Raw genomic sequence first — 24,717 nt, forward strand, 5'->3', positions numbered from 1 at the left:
GGCTTAGGGGCCAAGTAACTGAAGCCACACCCTGATTCCTCAAAGATTCTTGGGGAATTCAAAAATTCAATGATCTTGAATTAATAAGATACTCATGAGCATGAGGTCCCACACAACTTGCCTTGAAAACTTTCATCTTCAACTAATGATCACAAGCTCCAGAAGTCCATAATCCCACACACAAGTACCAATGTAAATGCAATGTATGAGAAGCAATAAGCATATGATGGTTGAAAACCAAGTGAGAAAATTTTGGGGTGCAACAATAGGCAAATTAATCAACGAAACCACAAAATAGATCAAACAACTCCAAGTTTTTATATATCAATTATAGCCTAATTTGGCACTCATTAGGTGCCAAGGTACATAAGGAAAATGGATTCAAGCACTCGAATAAGAAACTAATCAACTTTAGAAGGCTATCAAATTCCTCAAAGGAATATGATAATAACAAGGGTAAACTTAGAAGTTCATGCTACAATTATGGAAAAGTCGATCACTATAAGTCGGATTGTCCATTGATCAAGAAAGAAAAAGAGAAAGGCAATCACAAGAAATCTAGCAGGTCTAGAAGAGCCTATATGGCTTGGGATAGTGAAAGTGATTCTTTAAGTGATGAAATCTCAAGCTCAAGTGACGAATCGGCCAAGCTTTGCTTCATGGCCAACAAAAAGAAGAAGAAGAATGTCGAATGTCTTGGCTCTACGGAGAAAATACGGTTTCTCGATAGTGGATGTTCAAGAAATATGGCGGGTAACATCTCTCTATTCATTGAATTTGTGATAAAGAAGAAGGGTTTTTTACCTATGGAGACAACAACAAGGGAGAAATACTTGGAAAAGGTAGTGTGGGTAATCCCTTGTCTACTACTATCACTGATGTTATATTAGTTGAAGGTCTTAAACATAGTCTTCTTAGAATTAGTCAATCATGCGACAATGGGTTTAAAGTAAATCTTACAAATACTTGTTGCATGTTTGAACATAATGAAGAGAAAGATTGTATGTTTAAAGGCTTGGGAGTTAATAACTTATATATGCTTAACTTAGATGACGTATCCTTGACAGGAACTAAGTTTCTAGTGACCATGAGTGAAGACTCTTGGTTATGGCATTGATGCCTAGATCATGTCAACTTTGATTTACTAAACAAAGTGACCTCAAAATATTTAGTAATCGGTATACCAAAAATAAAGTTTTCAAAAGACCATCTATGTGATGCATGCCAAATGGGTAAGCAAACAAGAGTCTCGTTTAAATCAAAAAACATTGTTTCAACCTCGAGACCTCTTAAGCTTATCCATATGGATCTCTCTTTATTTCCTCAAGGACCAAAAGCATAGGTAGTAATTACTATGGTTTTGTGATAGTAGACGATTACTCGAGATTTTTTTGGTCAACTTTTTTGCATAGTAAAGATGAGACTTTTTCAGCTTTCACACAATTCGCAAAGTTATCCCAAAATAAGATGAATTTAAAAATAGTTGCTATCTGAAGCGATCATGGAGGTGAATTTGAAAACCGCATCTTTGAGAATTATTATGACAAACATGGTATTGAGCATAATTTTCCCGCTCTAAGAACTCCACAACAAAATGGTGTTGTGGAGCATAAAAATCGTGTTTAAGATGAATTAGTTAGAACTATGCTCAATGAGGGTAATCTACATATGTATTTCTTGGTTGATGCCATTAGCACGGTATTTTATATCTTAAATAGGATATTAATACGTCATATTTTAGACAAAAATCCTTATGAAGTACTAAAGAGTAGAAAACCAAATTATCACATCTTCACGTTTTCGAATGCAAATGTTTTATTTTAAATAATGGAAAGGATAAACTTGGAAAGTTTGATGTGAAAGCTGATAGAGGTATCTTCCTTGGATACTCTCAATCGAGCAAATCTTATTGGGTTCATAACAAAAGATTACTTATTCTTGAAGAGTTGGTACATGTCAATTTTGATGAATCTTATCCGAGAAATGTCTGGAAAGGTGTTTCTTTTCATGATGTAGGTGTATTTTCACAAGACATTCTCAAAGAACCTGAAAAAGGAATTGATCTCCCTAAAGCGGTGGAACTTGAGAAAGAATAAGATAATGATTGTGAAAAAGAGAAGGTTGAAAGTCCAGTTGCAGTGGACGATCTTCCTTTGGCTTGGAGAACCTCCAAGGACCATCCAATCAACAACATACTTGGAGACATCACCAAAGGTGTGATAACACGCTCCAAGATAAGTAATTTTTGTTATCACTTTGCATTTGTTTCACAAGTTGAACCTAAAAACGTAAATTATGCCTTACTTGCTAAGCATTGGCTTATGGTCATGCAAGATGAATTAAACCAGTTTAAAAGAAATGATGTATGGGTCCTTGTCCCTCATCCGCGAGATCATTAAGTTATTGGCACTAAGTGGGTTTTTAGAAATAAACTCGGTGAAATAGAGTGATAACTAGGAACAAAGCCCAACTAATGGCTCAAGATTATAACCAAGAGGAGGGCATTGATTGTGAGAAATTTATGCTCTAGTTGCTCTCCTCGAGGTTATACACCTTTTACTATCTTATGCTTGCTCCAAAGATTTCAAGTTATTTCAAATGGACTTGAAAAGTGATTTCCTTAAGGGATATATTAATGAGAAAGTGTATGTTTCACAACCTCCCTATTTTTAAAATCATGAGTATCCTAATCATGTTTATAAACAAAAACGAGCTTTGTATGGTCTCAAATAGTAAGTTATTAATAGATCAAGGATACTCTAGAGGGAAGGTAAATACTACACTTTTCATTAAACGTCAAGGAAAACATACTCTTCTAGTTCAAGTTTATGTTGATGATATCATCTTTGGTTCCACTAACATGAAATTAGTCAAGGAGTTTTCTAAGCTAATGCAGGGTGAGTTTGATATGAGTCTCATGGGAGAATTGAACTACTTTCTCGATCTTCAAATCAAGAAACTCAATGAAGGTACGTTTATATGTCAAATAAAATATTGCAACGAAATTCTAAAGAAATTTGGTATGGAAGATGAAAAATCAATTGACACTCAAATGCCCACAAATGGAAACTTGGAAAAAGATGAAAATGGTAAGGATGTTGATGTCAAGAAGTATAGAGATATGATTGGATCTCTTTTATATCTTACTGTATCTAGGTCGGACATTATGTTTAGCGTATGTATGTGCACTCATTACCAATCGAATCCTAAGGAATCACTTTTAAAGCCGTAAAGCGCATCCTTAGATACCTTTGTGGCACATCTAAGTATGGGCTTTGGTATTCCAAGGGAAACGATTGTAATTTGGTTGGTTATACTAATTCTGATTTTTCCGGTTGAAAATCGGATAGGAAAAGTACTAGTGGAACTTTCCACATGTTTTCAAACTCCTTAGTAAGTTGGCATAGCAAGAAGCAAGTTTTCGTTGCTTTGTCAACTGTCGAGGAGGAATATATCGCAACTGATAGTTATTGTGGCTCAAACAACAAATACTTGATTTTGATATTAAACTACAACGTATTCATATTATGTGTGACAACACTAGTGCTATTAATCTAACCAAAAATATGATGTTACACTCCCGCGCTAAACATATTGAGATACGTCACCACTTCTTACGTGACCATGTTGAAAAAGGAGATGTCGTATTTGAGCATGTTGATAGCAAAAATCAACTTGCGGATATCTTTAAAAAAACCTCTTGCAACTGAACCATTTTTCAACATTTGAAGGAAATTTGGCATACTTGATATCTTAAATCTTGCCTAAATATGATTTGTTGCATGCATTTTATATACTTTTGCTCTAACTTTTCTTGGAAGCTCAATCACATACGAGTGCATCCTTCATCAATTCATATGTGAGGTAATATAGTTTCGTTTCCTCTCTTTGAAAGTAAGCCTTTTACTTTTGCATGTTGTCGATGTCCCAAATGTTTGATATGCTTGATATGCTTGATGTGTGAAATATTTCATGAATGGTCACTTCCAAAAATTTCAATTTATGTATTTCAATTTATATGCTTATAGTGACTTCATGTTATTCTTCTTCCATACTTGAAATATGTTCTTTGTGTATAAGCATGTTATCTATTATTAGTTCTTGCAAGATATATGTGAGGCTGTTATTTATCTATTCTGACATGAAATATGTTTGAACATGTTATAATGTCAACAAAACTCTTCTAGTGTGTCACTATTATGATAACATTTCTGTTTTTGGTTTGAATGGTGATAAATCTAAATATTCGCCTTGCTAGAGCACATGCGTGTGCAGCATTCGGGAGCACCAAAAGTATGTGTCATGTAAGCGTGTCGCTTTTGAAGAGTTTTTTATTGCATTCTATCGTTCATCTTTCATGTTTATTGTTTATGTTATTCAACATGATTTGTGACAACCATGTTATATTATTTCTTAAAGTGCTTTTATTTATGTTTAGGCATTTTCAATATTTAAATCATTCTATGTGAGTGTTGTTTTATTGATGATTTTATATTTGCAAACGCTTTTGTGTGTTATATTAGTATATGTGTGATATAAAATACTTCTCATGGGTTGCTTGGTTTATTTTTGATGTTGTCATAGAGGGAGAAGCATCTGCAAGATGAAGTTGGGATGCATAGATTCAGGGGGAGCCTTCATGAAGACATGAAATGCATTCTCATTTTTTGCAATCATCAAAAAGGGGGAGTATGTGAGTGAAACTTCCTGTTAGATGTATTTTGTATGATGTCAAAACTCGGATGCTTTAGCGTTTATGTATATTGGATGGTATCCTTTGAGTCTTAATGTGCATCTTAGCATTAGGAAGCATAAAAATATTTTGAAAATGGTTTAGAAAAGATTTCATGCATTAAAAATAGGTTGTTATGTGAAAAACAGGTCTATGTGTCGACACATACATACTATGTGCCGACACATATGGATCATTTTTAAAGCCTACAGGTCTATGTGTCGACACATAGCATGTCTGTGTTAGCTCATGTGGATCATTTTGACAAGCATTTTGAATCTGAGAACCTTGAGAAGTGATCACATGATATTTCCAACCTTTAACCACGGCCTTCCAAGTTTTGTTGTCAATGGATTTGAGAAAAGAAATCATCTTTGCTTTCCAATATTCGTAATTTGTGTCATCCAAAATAGGTGGCTTATTGACTGAACTTCCATTCTCAGTGTTGTCCATTTTAACAGAAAATATCTTCCCTAGAGTTCACCCAACTAGAATAGGGTTCCTGCTCTAATCCAATTGAAATTTGGTTTTAGAGGGGACAGATGTTGGACACAATGTTAGGACAACTGGTCCATCTTGTTAAACAAGTATGACAACAATATAATAACAGCAATAACATAATGCATAAAACAATAAAATGACACAAGAGATTGGCAATCTAATTTGGTAAAATAAGACCTGCATCTGAAAACTCTACCTAAAAAAGGAAATTCACTAATTCAAATTAATACAATTAGTCTTATAAAAACATTCCCCATGATATATCCTAGTTAGTCTTATAAAAACATTCCCCATGATATATACTAATGTCATCAATACTCTTAATAAATAAAATTATTGTAGTTGTTTTTTTTCTATCAAAAGTAGTAATAATAATTATTTAAGGATATAATGAATAAAAATACATATGAGAAAAATATTTAATAAAATAAAGAGACGTGCAAAAAAGTCATGATTATGTGTTAAGACCTTATTAATTTTATTATGATAAATAGTGCGTTTTTATTTTAAACTATCATCACAATTCAACCTCAACACTATTAGAATCAACCTCTTTGTCATTCAAACTTTAATCAAGTTCATTACTCTTATATAGTATCTATCTATATTGACAGAAGTTAGAACAATTACATAACCGTGCTTAAAATGATAGTGTTACAAACAATGGAAACTCCTAAAAATCACTTGAAGAAAAAAATCTCAAAAGGCTCAGTAGCTGACGTAGCTCAATTAAACTCTTCCCACTCACAATGTGTGAAGTAACAATAGTGCAGACTTTGAGTGAATTCTAACAAGGGAGGGGGAAAAAAGAGGAGCAACTAAAGTATCCATTGTAAGAAAAAAAGAGTGGAAAACTTTTGATTTTTTCTTCTACGGAATGGAAGAAAGTTTATCTATACATGACAACTGTGGTACTGATTTTGGTGATTCTATCTCACAAGAGGCCTCAGTGGAAGTGACTCATTTGCATTATGTATAACATGAAACGTTGCGGGTTCCTGGTGGAGGAAAATTGGATGTCTATACAAAGTATTGGTGTGTTTGTTTCCACATTTGTTTTGGGTCTCACCGCATGTCCACTTGAATGTCCAATCTACTGCTTCGACAAAATCAGGTTGAGATGGCATTGGACACAAGAAAAAACACACTTGACGCAGATCCAAGCACACAATATATACAAACCCTTTGTACTTTAAAGAAAAACACATCAAGGGCAGCTGGAATTTGTTGTCTCACTCTTGATCACCCGAGTATTATATGAACCACAAAATCCACATTTATGATATAACCAGTGGAAGTGTGAGATTCCCTTTCTATCACAGTCATGGCAGAGTATGTCCTGCATTGTTACAAGAAAAATTATTGACATTGGTAAAATAACACCAATACATATATTCAGCTGATTAATGTTATTGACATTAGTCATGACTCTGAACTGATGAGAAAAAACCAAAATGATGCAACTTCAAATTTGAAGAACTTATATTGGTTTGTTAAACATATATTTTTTCTTAGGTCATAACAAAATGTAATGTCTTCCAACTCAAAACATACACTGTTCAACCTAGTATAGAAACATAATAGATGAAAAATCTTGTTGGTTAAAAACAAATGGTATTCGACATACTTATTCCCCCTAGTATACGAAATGGGATAAACAAGTCATATCAGTTGAGTCTTTAAATCCACCTTTACATGATTGTTATCATTAATATTTTGATGGAAAAATAAATCACAAAAAAATAAAAATTGGAAGTACAACTATGTGGAGAGGGAAAAGAAATCCTCACATGCCTAAAAGACACACCACAACTTACTTTTTTCATTTTAAGTTTGCATACAAATTCTTTGGAGGTCAATTAAATACTCCCGTTAATAATTGAAAAAGAAATAAAATGAAGAGTAACTTAACAAGGTCCACATAAAAATTGAAGAAACAAGCAGAGGTAATACCTGAGAGCGGTCCCTGTACTCTTCAGGAAGCTGCTCAGCAGCCAACAGCGCGTCAAGCATACCAAAGTAAACCTGGGTAGGTAGAGAAACAGCTAAGTGTTGTACGGCATGAAACTTGTAAGCATCTATATAATCTATTTTCACTTGAAAGCAGCATAAGTAAACTAAAATATGTTGTAGTTTTTACTACGATATTTGTGCCAATACCCACTCAAGATTAAAACTGAATCTCTAACAAAATGGGTCACTAAGGAATTCCCTAGCCACAACTTATAAGAAAGGAGAAAGAAATGCTATAAATATAAACAGAATTTGAATGTCTGTAGTTTATCTCTGTATTTAATCAGACATGCTTGAAAAAACTTAGGCATTGAAATTTAACAGGGTCGTCCTAACAACGTCACTTACCTCAAATTCTAATAGTATGCCAACACATGCATAGGATTATAAATGATCAATATATAAATAGAATTGTACAAGTTTAGACTTCATATAGAAGATTATAGAAGAATCTGTTCTTACCGCCATATCTCCCAATGACTTGCTGCAGATTGGACATGTGTAGTGACTGCAAGTGTATGCCTAACATTTTACAACAACGCATGAGATTGAATGCAAAACATTCTTTGAAATTTTGAAGTAGAATGAAGATAAACAGTTAACTGTTTGACTGCAAATTTTCTTTTTCACGGTCTGTGTGGGGAGCTAAAACCTTAAAATGGGTGTGACATACCTGAAAGCAAGATGAATGCATGTAATGCCCACAAGCAAGAGCTCTGACCGTTGCACTTGATGTGAACAAGTCGTCACAGCAAATTGGGCAGTTCATTTCTAAGCCTTTCTCCAGGCACTTGTGAGACACTGATTTTATCCCCACGCAACAATTGCATTTCATACAATGAAAGTAATCAATCCCAAGCCCTTGTCCAACACGGCATATATTGCAAAATGGGCAATGGTAAACATTCCTGGGGAATAATGATGCCAAGTTAAAAACCAAAAGGTACATGGAAAAATACAATGTCAATCAGACGGACCATAGAAGAAATAAGGTTTCAAGTATTGAGACAAAGAGAGAAACAATTACAAAGAGAATCCTTAATCCTCTCCTAAATAAAACAACCAAGAAAAAAAGGTCATGTCTTTTACACTAAATAGATGCCAAATGGCTACTCATACCAAATATTCTTTATCACTTTTCAAAGAAATAGGTGAGTTCTTTGGCTTAGAGTACAAATCAAGCTTTGCATTGATTTAGTTCATTCATTTAATATTCCCTCAATGTTCTGCCTCTTCTTTTTCAAACCTTTAAAACTTTGTGTACAAAATAACTTTCATGTTTAACAGTGGATACGCACCACTATGGATTTCCCTTAAGTGTAAACTAAGATTGTTATCTTCATATGCAAGCAAGCATATGAAAATAATAAGAAACTCAAAGCTATACTAAGTTAGTAACTTTTGTCTGAATTATGTTTTTCAAGAGAGAAAATATTAGCAAAAGGTCTTCGCAGCTCAAATGTGTATGCTTGACATTATGGATCTGTCCCAGCCCTGTCCCCTTTACCATGTTTACAAGGCCTCTTATGTAACAAAACGGGAAAAAGGAAACAGTGGTTTTAATACTAGTCTTCTGAATTATAAAGTAAGAACGAAAATTACCTTTCATCATCAAAAAATTTGCAAATGTTACAGTAGTATTTTGCCATTGAAAGTCCATTACAAGAAGGGGTTGTGCATATGGGCCCAACTGGCTGTATAGTCATGCAGGCCATACACATCATTTCCAATGTTGCTTTTCTGCAATTACCAATCAAAAAAATTAGATATATTACTATTACAAAATATTAAGCAATCTCAAAGTATTACCTATCCATTGAGTGATCACTTGAATTGTTGTCATGACAAAATCTGCATGTAAATAACTTCCCACAACAAGCAGCTCGAACTTTGCAATTTCTCTTATAGTGCTCACAACCAAATACTTGTTTCTCTGGGTCCCGAAATGAAGGTACACACCCTTCTATTTGTTTATTAGATGATTCCCCAGATTGAGATTTAGGTAACTTCTGTTGGGCAGCTATCCAGCGACTACAATGAACAAATAACTAATGAAAAAGAGCTTGACGACGAAAGATTAAACTTCTATCAAATGAACATGCATTTTATTACATCGTAATTGTATAAAACGACATAGTTATAGACACTGGAATCAACCTTGTCATCAGATTCTGCACTAGATATGCCTTTCTCCTTGGGTCAAGGGTTGAGTCGCGATAAACTTTCCGGATTTCTGACTCAAGTTCATTCTGATTCATCCGGAATATGTCTTTCCAACCCGGCTTAAACATCTGATCATTCAGGTTCAAGCTTTCTTGATATTCAGCACCTATAAAAAACATAATAAACAATATTTTTAAATTTTCCATCCTGCAATTTCCAAAACATGAAACAAGCTCAAAGTGTATTAGAGACCTCTTTGAGAAGTGCTATGTTCTGATGTTTCTGTCTGTGATGTAGATCCTGGACTCTCTATCAAGCATTCAGTTAGCCATTCATTGAACATTGTATTCTTAGCTGCTTGTTTCCATGTGTCCATCATTTGGTTCTGTTCATCTTGTGTTAGTGCAGAAGTCACCCACGGTAACATTGATTGGAGAACTTCGGCCCCTGTAGTTCCAATTATTCGGCCCACTATCTTGTCTTGTTCTTCCACAGTGAAATGCTTCCCAAACAACGGCCAGAGTTCAAGCTCTTCCCTGAAAATATGCTGATCCAGGGTCACTCGTATAGATTTACACATTCCTTGAAGCTTAGTTGCAAGCTCATTGTACTTTCTGATATCATCACTATCATTGACTTCAGATATTCCCAAATTACTTTCACTTAAATCCTCTGACATATGGGTCCTTTGCAATGCTTCATGAAGGACAGAAAGCTCGGAGAGAACACAAGAAATATCTTCAAATAACTTCTCTTCCGCCTTATGATCTAATGTGTAAGAATGGCTCACGTTATGAAGTGTCTCTTTGGATTCCAATGCGGGGAAAACTATATCATCTTCAGCATTACTATGAGCTCTGTATAAACCCCATAAAAGACGGAATCTTCCAGTAAATTGTCGAATAGTTGCTCCATCACCATCACAAAGCTTTCCAGATTCTACATCTAAATACTCCAAATCTATGCGTATAGCCTTATGGAATTTAAAGATGGTATCAATTGGTCTTTCTGCAGAGCCCATATCACATGAGCTGCTGTCTGTTTCCCATATGAAAAGACTGGAATTAAGAGATGGGGCGGAAGAAGTGAAGCTCCGTAAGGACTTGGCAGCAGAAAGTGAACTCAGCCCCAAATTGTTGCCGCTGACTCCTAATGCTGGCACACAACAAGACCGGGCACCACAACATGGTTTCTGGGCACATTCATTTTCTGTTGTTTTTGAGACATCTCCATTTTTGTGCAGCTCCAATATGCTTCTCTTCACTGATCTTTGGGTCCCTTCCGATTCAGCTAACACTGAGCAATCTTTACCAGACAATGCACAAGCACAGGAAGACCGACCAATTTTTTTAGCAGGACAGAAACGTGATGCACTTGAAGACAAGCACTGACCATTTTTACGAGCCTTGCAAGCCCAACCAGAGAAGAGAGTGACTAAAGCAGAATCTATTGCTGGAGCTGGACCAGATAGGCAAGTTGTCAGATAAAGAAGATGCAAAAGTAAGTTTCTTAAAAATATATTTCTTCAGTGAGAAATAAATCAAAGTAGATATATAACCTGCCGATTGTATGTTTTTCAGAAATATCTCTGCTTCATCTTCAGTTAATGATCCAACAAACCATGGTAGGACACGCTCAATCAACTTTAGAGGCATCATGCACAAGCTTTCATACACTAGTTCACGTTGCCTTTTGAAGCTAAAGTGCTTCCGTGCAAGTGGAAGAACCTACAGATATGTGACACATAACTCGCATTAAAAATAGATCAAAGAGCATATTGAAGTCACAACTTTCTTTGTGAAACACTTGTCATAATATTCAACTATGGATTAAGAATTCAACTATGGATTAAGAAGTAAAGAATATCCTATGTTACACTTCTCTCCCAAAAATAATATTATTAGTAGATACAAGAAACGCTCATATTTATCAACCTTTGACAAGCTATGATGTTCTTCTGAGCATATGACACTCAATCCCACCAAACAAATCTATGACCATACTATAGTAATATTAATATTGCATTACTTTAGAGACTTACATTTCCCTTTATTAATTTTTGGAAAAAACTATTATATGAGTGGTGAAGAATCACCTGAACTTCTTCATTATGGAAATGCCTCTGTATGGTTTCCATTATATGATCAGCATGCGAGCACAACTTGGAATAGAGTTCAACTTCTGAACTAGATGTTGCTTCTTCACTTAGAATTCTTTCAATCAAAGATCGGAAGTCATTAAATTGGCTTTCTTCTTCAGCATGCTCCTGAAAGAAAGAAAAATCCCCATCCACTGCCGGAAAAATAACCTTGTCCTCAGCAATACTGCATTTATAGAAATGGTTCATTAATCATTGACTCACTCCTTGTCGCAAGTTACTAATACTTGAAGTACAGAGGACAGAATTTAAGAAAGTAGCTCAATTATTTTAACTATCATTTATGTCGCTATATAAAGTATATAGGTCACTATAATTAAAGATCATGAGAAGATTCTTTAGCAAGAGACTATCATAACCATTCCATGACAGTTTATTTCCAAACTGTTGCTTGTACTTTTCACAATAAAAAGAATAAAATACATAAGACAGCATCTAAAAGAATCACACTTCAATCTTTTATAAGAATCGTTTAATACCATAGGAGTATGTGAATGTGATATTAAAATAAAAAGATTATGAGAAGTTCCTCTAGAAAGAAAAGTACTACATCCACATTATATAGGAGCTTAACAACTATTAGTACTTCTCATTCACTTCTTTAAGATGAATTACTATTTTCTTTTTTCCATTTAGTATTATTACTGATCCTACAAGGAAGCGGCAAAAGAATTCTTCATGTTGTATTAGCAATCATCCAAGTTGTGTTGTTTATAGGCTAGTTGGACAGGAGAGGAGCTACAACAGATTCTGTGCATCCAACATTTTTTTGCTTAATGTTTCTTCTTTGGCTGTCCAGCTATTTTCCTTAATGAGAAAAAGCATTGCAAAGTATAGGGATCTTATATGTGGTAGATATGAATAGATCAAAAGTAACAAGCATATTAAGTTGAAAACAAACAAGAGATAGATCAAAAACTGAAAAAGGAACTGTTTAATTGAAGAAACATAAGATTCTTCCACAAGACAGAATTGTAAGAACAAGTTAAGGTGATACCTGTGAAATATGAAAACTTCAGCAATGAACTGCAATCTTTCATTAAAAGCAGACAGATTGGTATAATCTCCAGAGTGTTGTATCTTTCTGGTCTCCACTGCTATCTCATTTAATTCTTTTTTTATAGCATTATGCCATAGCAATATTTCATCTATAGGATGTGAACCCATTGTCTCTGGAACATCTAGAATAGATGCAGAATATTTTCTTTTCCCAGATACAGTGGACTCGCATGCACATTTTATTTTCTCAATCTGATTGGCTAAAGGACAAGCACTACATTGAACCTGAGAATGATCTACACAATTTTCAGCTGTGTTAGCACTACTTCGCCCTTCCATCCAGGTGAAGATAACCTTCAATAAGCAAAAATATGATCAGATGCATTAACATGACAAATCAAATGTATATAAATTCTGTTTCAACCTATAGAGTAGCATTAAAAATAAATGGGTAAGAACAATGGTCTAAAGCAGCTTCAAAACCACACCTTTTGAAGAAGCTTTTCCTCTGGCACTATCTTGCTTAAGCACTTCCGTAAATCCTGAGATTCATCAGGTGAGATGGATGTTGAAAGCCATGGAAGAAATTCTGCCATCATATTCACTGGAATACTGCAAAGAAACTGCCAAACTAAAGATGCCTGTTCCTCCACTGAGAACTTCTCAATAAGCAGCGGAAACACCTGATATCATCAGATAAAAAAAAATCACACACATAACCACACAAAAAAAAAAAAGATTTCAGCCATTTAAAACTAAAGGCATGATTAGCCACATTCTATTAATTAGGACGTCCCTTTCTAAAGAGATATATGTATTGTATGAATTCCCTTAAGGGAGACTATCCAACTCAGGCCTAAACTGACATATATGCAAGCAAGCCACATAGGTTAAATCTTCGAAATTTCTGGTTGATAACCTCAGCCACTCATGCACAACTTTCATAAATTTTATCACAAGCATGCACAAATTTACATGCTTTGTTTTTCTCCTAGACAGTACTCTCAAGTCAACCTAAGAAAAGTAAGGCTTAGTCCGAATTCTGCAACATGATGGACCACGTTTCTTGTTTTGGATAGATGATAATAAGTTTCAATACTTTGTAACACTTGTATCATACCAGCATGTGAATGTTTACATGAGAAATCAACAACTCCGTAGTTGTTAAATTTAAAGAGAGCTTCTGATATCTCGAATAAATGTTATACTATTACTATCGCTGAACCACTAGTTGAAAAACACGTGTTGGGTCACAAGAAAAATATTTGACACATCAAGTCTGCAAAGTATGCTATATACATCAACAGCAGAAAGTATAAATTTTACAGAATTAGAATATAACCTGCAATATTCAACCAGCAAATAGTGGTGTACTTTTAGCTTGTAGGGTGGGAATATAAGTTTTTTATTATGATATCTCTTTGCGCTTATCTTATTGTGAGGGTCCAAGAAGATGGTAATCAAGGAAATATTTATTGAATAAACTTACTTGCTGTTGCTCCTTAGCCATGTGTTGACTAAGAGATGTCTGCAGAGCTCCTGTGCAGGATGCTAGCTCCCTTCGGAAAGTTTCATCGTTATCAACTGAAGAGTTTAACAGCTCAAACAAATGGTCAAAAAGATCGCTTTCACCCTTATGTTCAAGAGAATATGTCTGTGCTACATTCTTCACGCGCTTATCCAAAGCTGGAAAAATCACCTACATTCCAGAACAGATTCCCTTTAGAATTGACTCAATAGCAGAAAAGCAAGTTCCATTAAGCCAAATCAACAGAGATAGATCAATCATTTCACATCAACTAGAAATGGAACGAATTTTCGTGACAATACCTGTTTGCTATCTACATTTAGTAACCTTCATAAAAAAGTTCAATTCAGTAAATCAAAATGCAATCAACTTTTTTTTGGAATAAGAATACAATCAATTTAATTGTTGCTAGGCAGTAACAAACTGCAGCACACTGTTACTTAAATTATGCAGTGCTTTTCAAATTTACCAGCTTATACTTGAATGAAATACAACACCAAATGCTTCAATTGCAAAATATTTTAGCACTGAAACTTACTATGTTCTTCCCCAAACTAAATTGCTGAAGCTGTGAACATGATAAATCATGAATCATAGGACATAGACATCTTCATTTTTCAAAATCAACAAAACTCAATTACGCAATTCAACCTAAAATTTCAGGAAAATAGATTCTAAAACTTGTACCTCATCTTCAGCATTGGAATGGTGTCTATACATCGATCTAAGGAAATGGTAACGTTCGGAGAGAGGTTGAATATCAGAGCAGTTTCCGGTAGCGAACGCCATAGCTAATCGGTGCAACGCATCTAGCTCGTTCCCAATCGCTTTTTGGAAGAACGAGAAAATCAAAATTGGCGATTCTGATAAAGAGGAACGGTTGAATCCGCCGCCACCATTGGAGGTGGAAGAAGGAGAAGAAGAGGAAACGAGATTCGACAGCACGGCAACTCCTCCGCCGCCGGCGTCTAAGTGCTGCTGCAATCCCGTTAACGGAGTCGCCATACTCTTTTTGTTTCCGTTTTCTAATTTTCTCGGAGAATTTTCTCGGATTTTAATTTTCCCGGAAAATTTTCTCTCTCTAGGTCTTCAGTCTTCGTTGTTGTTGTTGTAATTTTTTGAGATTTTTTTTGTTTGTGTGTAAGAGATTTTTTATTTTTTGTGTATGTGAAGATTATAAGAGTAACGTTTATTTTGTTACTATTGTTTGTTATATATATTTTGGTTCAAGGGGAACATAATATATTATTGAGTATACACACTGTGATAAGATTTTATTTAAAGAAAAAAGACAACCTGCGAGCGAGTGAGCGAAGATCATGACGATGTTTATATACCTGTGATATAGCTACGTGGCTAGTGCTGCCACCTAGGATTGGAATTTTAATTTAATATATCGAATGAATTTGGATTTAATAAAGATCATACTCTCGTACTAAAGAATTTATCTTTAATATATTTATCAATTTTCTTTTTTAAAAATTAGTTTGATTACAGTTTTGTTTTAATTATTGTTCATTCATAGATGTGTGTTCATATCTTTTGTTAGTGAAGAGAAGAAGACACGGTCAAAAGGTGAAAATCCTACTTAAAGAAATAATCATAAAAATAAAAAATTTGGGGTGTATTTTTAGAATTTAATCTTTGAAATATCTAAGAGAATTGAAAAATATTAGGATTATATATTATACTTTTTGTTTGAGATTATTTATTTTGATTCTTTATTTTTTGTCTTAAAAATTAATATATTTGATCAATATTCTTGGTGTGATCAATTTATTTTCAGATTTTATAATAAAAAGGATTATGGCATGATTCAATCTTTCAATTTTATAATAATTTTTTTGTATGTATTTGTGAATTTTTAATTGAAGATTAACTAAATAAGAATTTTATGATAGACAACATTCTTCAGAATAAAAAATGTTTGGAAAACATTTTTTGAAAATTAAAACAAATCCAGAAATTCTTGTATGTCACATTCTCCATAGTGTAATTTCAATCCTTATTTTAGGCGATGTAATTAATAATATTGTGTGATTTTTAGTTTTATATAACTATTTCTAGGTTCTATATAATCATCTCATTCTTTAAGTTTTATATTTATAACAAAAAAAATATTTTTTTTATTTTATACAAAAAAGTCCTTTATAATTATAATTGTGTACAATCTTACATTCTAGTGAATTATCATTAAAAATAAACTTTTGTGTTCATTAAACATATAATGTATCAAGGAAGATTATATTTTATGTGTCTAGCATGTATAATTTCATATTCGTTATTTTTATTTATTTATTTTTTTGTCTTAAACTGAAAATCTAAATTCAACTTTTTTTTTAATTAGGATTTGAATTTGTGTAACCAAAGGTTTCTTTCTGCAACAATGTTTTGAATTTGCTTATCCAGAACTCTAGGTTTCTGTGACATGTCATGAAACATTATTTTTTTTATAATGGTGTTTAATTAAAAGGTTAATGTTATAATCAATTATAAATTTAAAGGTGTGTGGCATTTAAGACTTCTCTTAAGAGATTATCGGATATAGAGTGAGATAATTTCAGCTAGATATGGAGCTCATGTGTGTATCTCTAAGGGGATAAGGTCATTTAATCTATATTATGTCTCCTCTTGATAAAGAAATGTCTCTCTTGATTTGAAAGTTGATGATCTCTCTGATTGATTTATTGAGGGTATTATGAGGAATATGGGATCCAAATTTTCTATCTTTTTTTGGTTTGATCGTAGGTTAGATTTCATCCCTCTTAAAAGAGAGGTCTCTTAGTTTAATCCAATGATAAATCTTTAGAGTTTGTTTGAGAGTTGATTTTTGGAGGGTTTGGAGTGAAAGAATTAAGAGGGTCGTGTCTATATTTTGAAATGTGTAATATTTTAAAAAAAATTAAAAATAATACAATACATTTGCATGTAAGATCATATTATTTTAAAAAATAATAATAAAATATTAAACACATATCGAAGTATAGACACATCTAATATTCTAATTATAGGTTATGGCTTATTTGGTCATGTTGATCGCATAAAACCATGTTCTTACCAAACTCTACCAAATGCTACAACCACAAATTCTGATTACATTCACTAGATTAGAAATGATCTATTATATCATTTTTATTTATCATTTCTCAAAGTATGGATGGTTGTATCCTATGAAAAATAAATCATATGCTTTCAATATTTTAACTCAATTCAAAACCATTATGGAAAAACATTTTAATTTGTCTATACTTACTTTTTTCTGATAATGGTGGAGAGTTTTTGTAAAATTAAAACATTTCTTGACAACACATGGCATATCTCAGTTAACCACAGTTCCTAACACACCTGAAATCAATGGCACTGGTGAAAGACGACACTGACACATTGTTGAAACTGGTAGAGATCTGCCACATCATGCTAAACTACCTGGATGATTTTGGAGTTTTGCTTTCAACACAACCACATATATCATAAATAGAATGTATACCCCCAACTTTCACATGAAGTCACCTTATGAAGTTCTATTTAACAAACCACATGATTATAATAGACTACATGCATTTTGATGTTTATGTTTCCCTTTGGTTAAGACCGTATACCAAACATAAACTACAAAACAAATCCTCTCGCTGCATTTTCCTTGGTTACTCCTTATCCCAATATGCCTTTTACTTATTTTTGGTTGTATATACACCTCCAGACATGTTAAATTTATTGAATATCAATTTCATTACTCCACTTTAACTAGTCCAACCACCCCATCAACAATAATACCTTTCATTGATCCCTCCCTCCATACAAGCATTCCATCATATATTCAGATATAACAATATTTTTATGCTACCACCAAGCATAGTTTACTTAAAAATTTGGAACCTTCAACCATCACCCAAACCTTAAAAATCCCTCATTGGAAACAAATTTGTTTAAAAGATTTCAATGCACTTATGAATAATGGCACATGGATATTGGTGCCCAAGGACACTAGCAAAATTTTGGTAGGTTGCAAATGGCTCTTTCGTATAAAAAGAAACCCAAATGGTAGTATTGAAGGAGAATTGCGGTCCAAAACGCAACGGAAATTAAAATTTTCTCCTTTAGAGATCCTTACGAATGGTCGTGATCAATGATAGAATATTTACCTCTTGTGACGATTGAAACCTTTGGTGCAGATCTCTTGTGACGATCTAAACCTTTGATGCAGATCCACGGAGCGATCACGAACGTTGAACGATGACAACGTCTCTACTCAGTCCACACGAACGGATTCCTTCAATCTCAGTGCTAGCTGGTACGAATGAAGGCTTTGAGTGTGAGAGAGAGAGAGAGAGAGAGAGAGAGAGAGAGAGAGAGAAACGAAAATAATGCAACCGCAATGAATGCTTATGCACAAGGGTTCTATTTATAGAACCACTTGTGTGGGCTTCAAGCTAAAAGCCCACTTAAGTGTATTTTGGCCCATATCTTATAATATGCCCAAAATCACTTAAGCTCATGGTACCTTACCATATTTCGTATTCTACTCAAGTACACCGTACCTTACGATGTTCTATAATTCACTTAAGGGCACCGTACCTTACGGTATTCCTTAGTTACTCTATCTCTCATCAATCCGTCCTTTGTGTGTGACCCTGTAGGTTTTCGTGACGTTGGCAATTATATTAAATCACGCATTTAACATAATAAACAGTGAGCGGTATCTAGCAACACATCACTGCTACCCAAGACATAAAAATGTCATGTGATCTGACAAAACCTTCTGTGATAATACTTATGTGTATAATTACCCTTTTGCCCTTATGTCTATATTGAACATAAGGCATAGACCGTGTCATCCTTGTCCAGTTCAATATTGGGCCCATAGACATTTATCCTGTTATGCAGGATGGGCAAATTCCATCTAGGTCACTCATGTCCCTCAGCATGCTTCGTGGAGTACCCATCAACTGTCTTTATGGTTATCCAGTTACGGACAACGTTTGATCAGCAATAAAGCACTCGACTCTACATCTAGGGTCCATAGTGGTTTCAGGTCGAAGAGTGGTATACACCATTATCACCATGAGAATAACTTATGACACTTTGCATAACTTTCTATATAGTATTCTCATAGCGGGTCAATCCGGTATAAATATTACTCCTAATATTCATACCTATGTTTAAGACTTGATAACTCTTTATCCATGATCCATGAGATGTGATCATCAGTCTACAAACATAATAGTCTTAATGCTTTAATGTTATCCCACTTCACACTAAAGCTCGACTACAGATACTTTAAGAATAATGTCCTTATGTTTAATGTGTTCTCATGATTAAGTCACACTTAATACATTAAACGGACTATCTATTCCAGGGACTTTATTAATCAACCATAATAAAGAAAAGCCTTTTATTATTCGATACAAGTACCAAAAGTATTGGCCTCTAGGGCTTACACCAACAAGTATATCTAGGTACAAATCCAGATTGGTAGCCAAAGGCTACACTCATACACCTGGGTTGGATTTCAAAGAAACATTTTCTTTTGTAGTTAAACCTCAAGCCATCAAAGTTATTCTTACTATTGTTCTCGCCTCGTATTGGTCTTTACATCAATTAGATGTTAATAATGCCTTCATACAAGTTCAACTAAGTGAATAGGTTTATATGCAACAATCACCTGTTTCATTCATGTTGATTTTCCCAGACACATTTGCAAATTAAAGAAATCAATATATGGTCTCAAGCAAGCACCTTATGCATGGAATGATGCACTCAAATAATTTATACTATCATATGGCTTTACCATGATTTTGAGCGATTCCTCCTTGTCCGTCTACAACAAATAAGGTATACAAGTTTTTTCTACTGGTATATGTTGATAACTTAATTCTCACCTGAAGCCATCTAGTATTCCTTAAATTATTTATGAAGGAATTGTCAAATCGATTTTCCATCAAGTATCTTGGTTATCCACATTGTTGATGGTTTGTTTCTCTCTCAAAATGAACATATCAGGAACTTGTTAAAAAAATTGACACGGATGGAGCAAAACCTAATCATACTCCGTTATACACTTCCACTCCCCCTCAACTAATTGACGGATCAACACATGCCGATTCAAAAATGTTTCGCATCATTATTGGAGCTTTGCAATAAATCACCTTGACTAGGACATACCTCTCATTTTCCATCAATAAACTGTCACAGTTCATGTACCAGCCCATGCAAATCCATTTCAGTAACTTAAACGAATCATGAAATATCTCAAACTCACCATCAATTATAGCTTGAAACTCAAGAAACAAGCTCATTTAAAATTGTAAGCCTTTAGTGGTGCGGATTGGAGGGAAACTTAGATGATCGCACTTCTACCTCAGTGTTCGTAATTTATTTTGGAGGTAATGTGATGTTGTGGTTGTCCAGAAGGCAAAAAATTATGGCACAGTCATCAACGGATGTTGAATATTGTTTGGTAGCCAACGTCGTAGCAAAAGTCATCTGGTTAGCTAACCTTCTCAATAAACTACATAGCAAAACACGAACTCCTCATTTGTTTTGTAATAACATTGGTGCCACATACTTTTGTTCTAATCCAGTTTTTCACTCTTGAATGAAAGATATTGCACTTGACTACATTACATTTGTCAACCTGTTCAATTGAGTTAACTCAGTGTGTCTCACATTTCCACCAAAGATCAACCTACAAATATTCTCACCAAGCATTTGTCTAGGCCCAGGTTCACCTACTTGAGAGACAAGATTGGTATCACCGACTGTGATCCCATCTTGAGGGGATGCAATGGCAATTAAACATAATAAACTGCACACATTAGTTACACGACAGACAACAGCATCTACACCTTGTCATCTTAATTAAAATATTGGTCATTCATATCGTAATATTTTCTATTCATTGTATTAATCACAATTTTAATATATTAGGAAGTTTTGCTTATTTCCTTACAATCACACTAAGTGGTGATTGTGTTTTTGTACCTATATAATATATCTTGTATCAATTACTCAAATAACACAAGAAGTTGAATTCTTTTAATACGTTGGTTTTACGAACATAAAATTTAAAATCAATTTCTTAACTTTTAAATATTTTGTTTTTTGAATTGGTACATATTTATTTGTTTATTACTTTGTTGTAAATTAAAAATTTTATGTACGATATTCTTTTATTTTGCTTTTCTTTTACTTGCAATGAAAAGAATAATAGGAGTTACTGATAAACTTTGTTATATTTTTCAAAAACAAAAACTCAAGAATTTTAGATATTATGTGTAATTTCAAACACAAATACTCTAATTAAAAAATCGATAACATTTTTATTGGAATTCCTTTTTAAAAAGTTAAATAATTTTATAATATGTCAATTTAATTTTTATAAGAATTTTGTGACAGCCGGATATCATTATTATTTGAAAAAATAGTGTATGCATGTGTATAATAAATTTATATTGTTAATTAATAAATCGCGTATATTTCAATATAATTCAAATTTAAGTTGTTTAATTTCAATTTTATTTGTTTTGCATTTAAGTTCGGATTAGTGTATATGAACTCAATGTTAGTTACACTAACAAAATTGAGATTTGAGAAATAGATATAGTTAGTTACAAAAAAATTCATATATATTATATATATATATATATATATATATATATATATATATATATATATAAGAGAGAGAGAGAAGAGAGAGAGAGAGAGAGAGAGAGAGAGAGAGAGAGAGAGAGAGAGAGAGAGAGAGAGAGAGAGTGAGAGAGAGAGAGAGAGAGAGAGAGAGAGAGAGAGAGAGAGAGAGATCTTTGCAATTATTTTAACTCTTCATCATCTTTTTCTTCTTGTGCATCAATGGAGTTTTTTTGTTAACTCCAACGATTGGTATCTAGAGCTTCAGTTATGATTCACATGGAAACACTAGTGTAGGTGAGGTGTGTGATTGATTTCGTTCCTCAAATTCACACTAAATTAAAGATCAAAATCGAAGAGAATCACAATCTTGATTCTCATGGGTTAGGAAACACGAGTGTTGGTGAGAACTGAGTGATTTGCACAGGAACGAAGATGAATAACAAAAATGGTAGCTTGAATACAAAGCTTCCAGTATTTGACGGAAATAATTAGAATCGGTGATCGATTCAGATACGTGTGTTGTTTGGCACTCAAGATGTTCTTGGTCTCGTCAAGAATGGTTACACGCCGGTTGCATAAAATGCAACATAAGTGCAAAGAAATGTGTAACGTGAAACGAGGAAGAAGGATCATAAGGCATTGTTCTATATCCATCAATGTATGGATACAAAGGTTTTTGAGAAGATTGTCGACTTGACTCTAAAGGTGGGTCTAACTCTGAAGGTGATTCAGCCTCTGAAGGTAATCCAACCTCTTAATGTAATACAACCTTTGAAGGTAATCTAGCCTTTGAAGGTAATCCAACCTCTAAAGGTGGACCTTTTGAAGGTGGACCTGCCTATGATGGTGGACCTTCCTCTGAAGGTGAAATTGCACAATTTTAGAGGCCACAAATAATTAGACAGATATCAAGGAGACTTATAGACTTCGAGTTGCTACCTGATACTTAGATTGACGCTAAATAGGAAGTCATACAATGTGCTATGATGGTGGACTCTGAATCTGTCAGCGTCAATGAGGCACTCAGGAAGAAAGTATGGATGAATGCCATGAAGGAAGAACTTGAGGTAATCGAAAGAAACAAGACATGTGGATTGATTGTTCTACCTAAGAACAAGAAAGCCATCGGTGTGAGATGAGTTTTCAAGATAAAGCTGAAGCTATATGGTTCAGTTGCCAAGCATAAAGCAAGGTTAGTAGCTAGAGGATTCCTACAAAAGTATGGCTTAAACTACTTTGAAGTGTTTGCACCGGTAGCTAGACATGAAACCATAAGATTGGTTATTGTTATAACTGCAAATAGGAATTGACCTTTGATATATTTAGATGTAAAATCAGCTTTTCTAAATGGTCTATTACAAGAAGAAGTGTATGTGTTACAACCTCCTGAATTTATGATAGAGAATAAATAAGGGATGGTGTACAACATGCATAAAGCCTTATGCAGGCTGAAATAAGCTCTAAGGGCTTGAAATTTGGGAATTGATTCATTTTTCAAGCATCTAGGATTCAAAAAATGTGAAATTGAGTATGGTGTGTATATGCAGCATACTTCTAATGGCAATGTGATTCTGGTGTATCTTTATGTAGATGACATATTGTTGATAGGGAGTTGTACTTCTGAGATAAACAAGTTCAAAAAAGTGTTGATGAATGCATTAGATATGACTGACATTGAAAATATGGTATATTTTCTATGGATGAAGATTTTACACTCTGATAAGGGAATCATTGGGTACTAATTGAAATATGAACTTGAGTTGCTGAAGAGATTGAGTTGCTAAAGAGATTGAGTTGATGAATTGTAAGTCAACAATCACACCTGTTGAGATAACCCATAAATTAGATTTTGTAAATGCTACAACCTTCAAAATATTGGTTGGCTTTCTAAGATATTGAAATATTAAAATATGAATTGCAAGGACATGAGTTTGTTGTGTTTAAAAACATATCAATTTTTAGATGTTGTATAATATTGTCAAATTGTGTTTAATATTAGTGCAAAGTGATATATCAATTTATTATTCATTGATCAACAAAATATTATAACTTGAATTGACTTGTTGTCATCAACATCCATGGAATGCGATGATCCTTAAGCTGAAAAATGTTGAGAAATTTAGCTCAAACATACACTAGAAGAAAAATCTTGTTTTATCAAAGAAATATGCCACGGGTTAAAACTCCTCACTAAATTAATATGTCGATTGAGATTAAACTCCTTGTAATGCAGAGAAAAAAATTACATTGTCAAGTGCTACCGCTTGCAAATATTATGAAGAGATTTTTGTATTTTTGAAATTGATTATTGCGAGAGGTCACTCATCGCAAAGTGAAATGGCGCCATTACTTTTTTTACTGAGCAAATAAAAATGCGTGTTTGTCAGGGACAACCACTTATAAATTATTACCGCTTAACTTCCGAGAGGGGGCAGGGGGTGCATCAGAGTCTTTGATCGTTAGGTCAAATCAACGTTGAATGATTATGACCCGTATGTTGTTATCAGTCATTTACAAGGGGTAGCTCATAGCAAATGCAACCATAGATATTTTCACCCACCCACTTCCAATACAAGCTTCATTTCATCATTTCCCCATTTTGTGCTTCTTCTCGCCATTTCCCCTATTTCTTCACTTTCTGCAACCCAATTTCAATTTCTTCATCTCTCAAATCTTTAACAACACTATGTAATGTTATTAATGTAAAAATGAATTATCACGTTTTATTTAAATTTTTTATTTATTTTCAATTTACATTTACATAATCATACATTTTATTATCCATATTATGTATTTTATATACTATTTTATTTATCTAAAAGTGTCATTTCACAGTAAAGGAGATTCAAATTTTTCTTCATTTTGTTCATCCATTAAAGGTACACTTTTTTTTAAGATTTGAATGTATCTGATGTTGGTATTTGTAAATTAAAAAAAATAATGTATTTATCTGATTTTGATATTTGTTGATAAAAAAAATTGAAAAAATTGAGA

General features: G+C 33.7%; 2 protein-coding genes across 2 annotated transcripts; one reads left to right on the forward strand and one right to left on the reverse strand.

Moving 5' to 3' along the window:
• The first annotated feature begins 2,860 nt into the window (after positions 1-2,860).
• LOC127091593 (uncharacterized) lies at positions 2,861-3,232 on the forward strand. Its single transcript, XM_051030280.1, has one exon. The coding sequence runs from the start codon at positions 2,861-2,863 to the stop codon at positions 3,230-3,232; it is 372 nt and encodes a 123-aa protein (XP_050886237.1).
• Positions 3,233-5,770: 2,538 nt separating this feature from the next.
• On the reverse strand, positions 5,771-15,376 carry LOC127115391 (zinc finger protein BRUTUS). Its single transcript, XM_051046956.1, has 14 exons — positions 14,782-15,376; positions 14,056-14,265; positions 13,055-13,249; positions 12,565-12,920; positions 11,505-11,733; positions 10,968-11,136; positions 9,662-10,867; positions 9,404-9,575; positions 9,056-9,277; positions 8,849-8,986; positions 7,920-8,154; positions 7,709-7,768; positions 7,187-7,258; positions 5,771-6,572 (listed from the first exon to the last, which is right to left on the reverse strand). Exons 1-14 carry the CDS (start codon positions 15,097-15,099, stop codon positions 6,441-6,443), a joined length of 3,714 nt encoding a protein of 1,237 aa, XP_050902913.1. The 5' UTR covers positions 15,100-15,376; the 3' UTR covers positions 5,771-6,440.
• Between the last annotated feature and the right edge of the window lie 9,341 nt (positions 15,377-24,717).

The sequence above is a fragment of the Lathyrus oleraceus genome, chromosome 1 (genome assembly GCF_024323335.1).
Source record: "Lathyrus oleraceus cultivar Zhongwan6 chromosome 1, CAAS_Psat_ZW6_1.0, whole genome shotgun sequence".
NCBI classification, from domain to species: domain Eukaryota; kingdom Viridiplantae; phylum Streptophyta; class Magnoliopsida; order Fabales; family Fabaceae; genus Lathyrus; species Lathyrus oleraceus.

Bases quoted from the DNA above. Each gene is read 5' to 3' on its own strand.
- LOC127091593 (XM_051030280.1), top strand. From the start codon at position 2,861: ATGAAATTAGTCAAGGAGTTTTCTAAGCTAATGCAGGGTGAGTTTGAT.
- LOC127115391 (XM_051046956.1), bottom strand. From the start codon at position 15,099: ATGGCGACTCCGTTAACGGGATTGCAGCAGCACTTAGACGCCGGCGGC. The intron at 9,278-9,403 runs GTTGATTCCAGT...TGTTCATTGTAG, and splicing joins GTGCAGAATCTGATGACAAG to TCGCTGGATAGCTGCCCAAC. The intron at 7,259-7,708 runs GTAAGAACAGAT...CTACCTACCCAG, and splicing joins AGTCATTGGGAGATATGGCG to GTTTACTTTGGTATGCTTGA.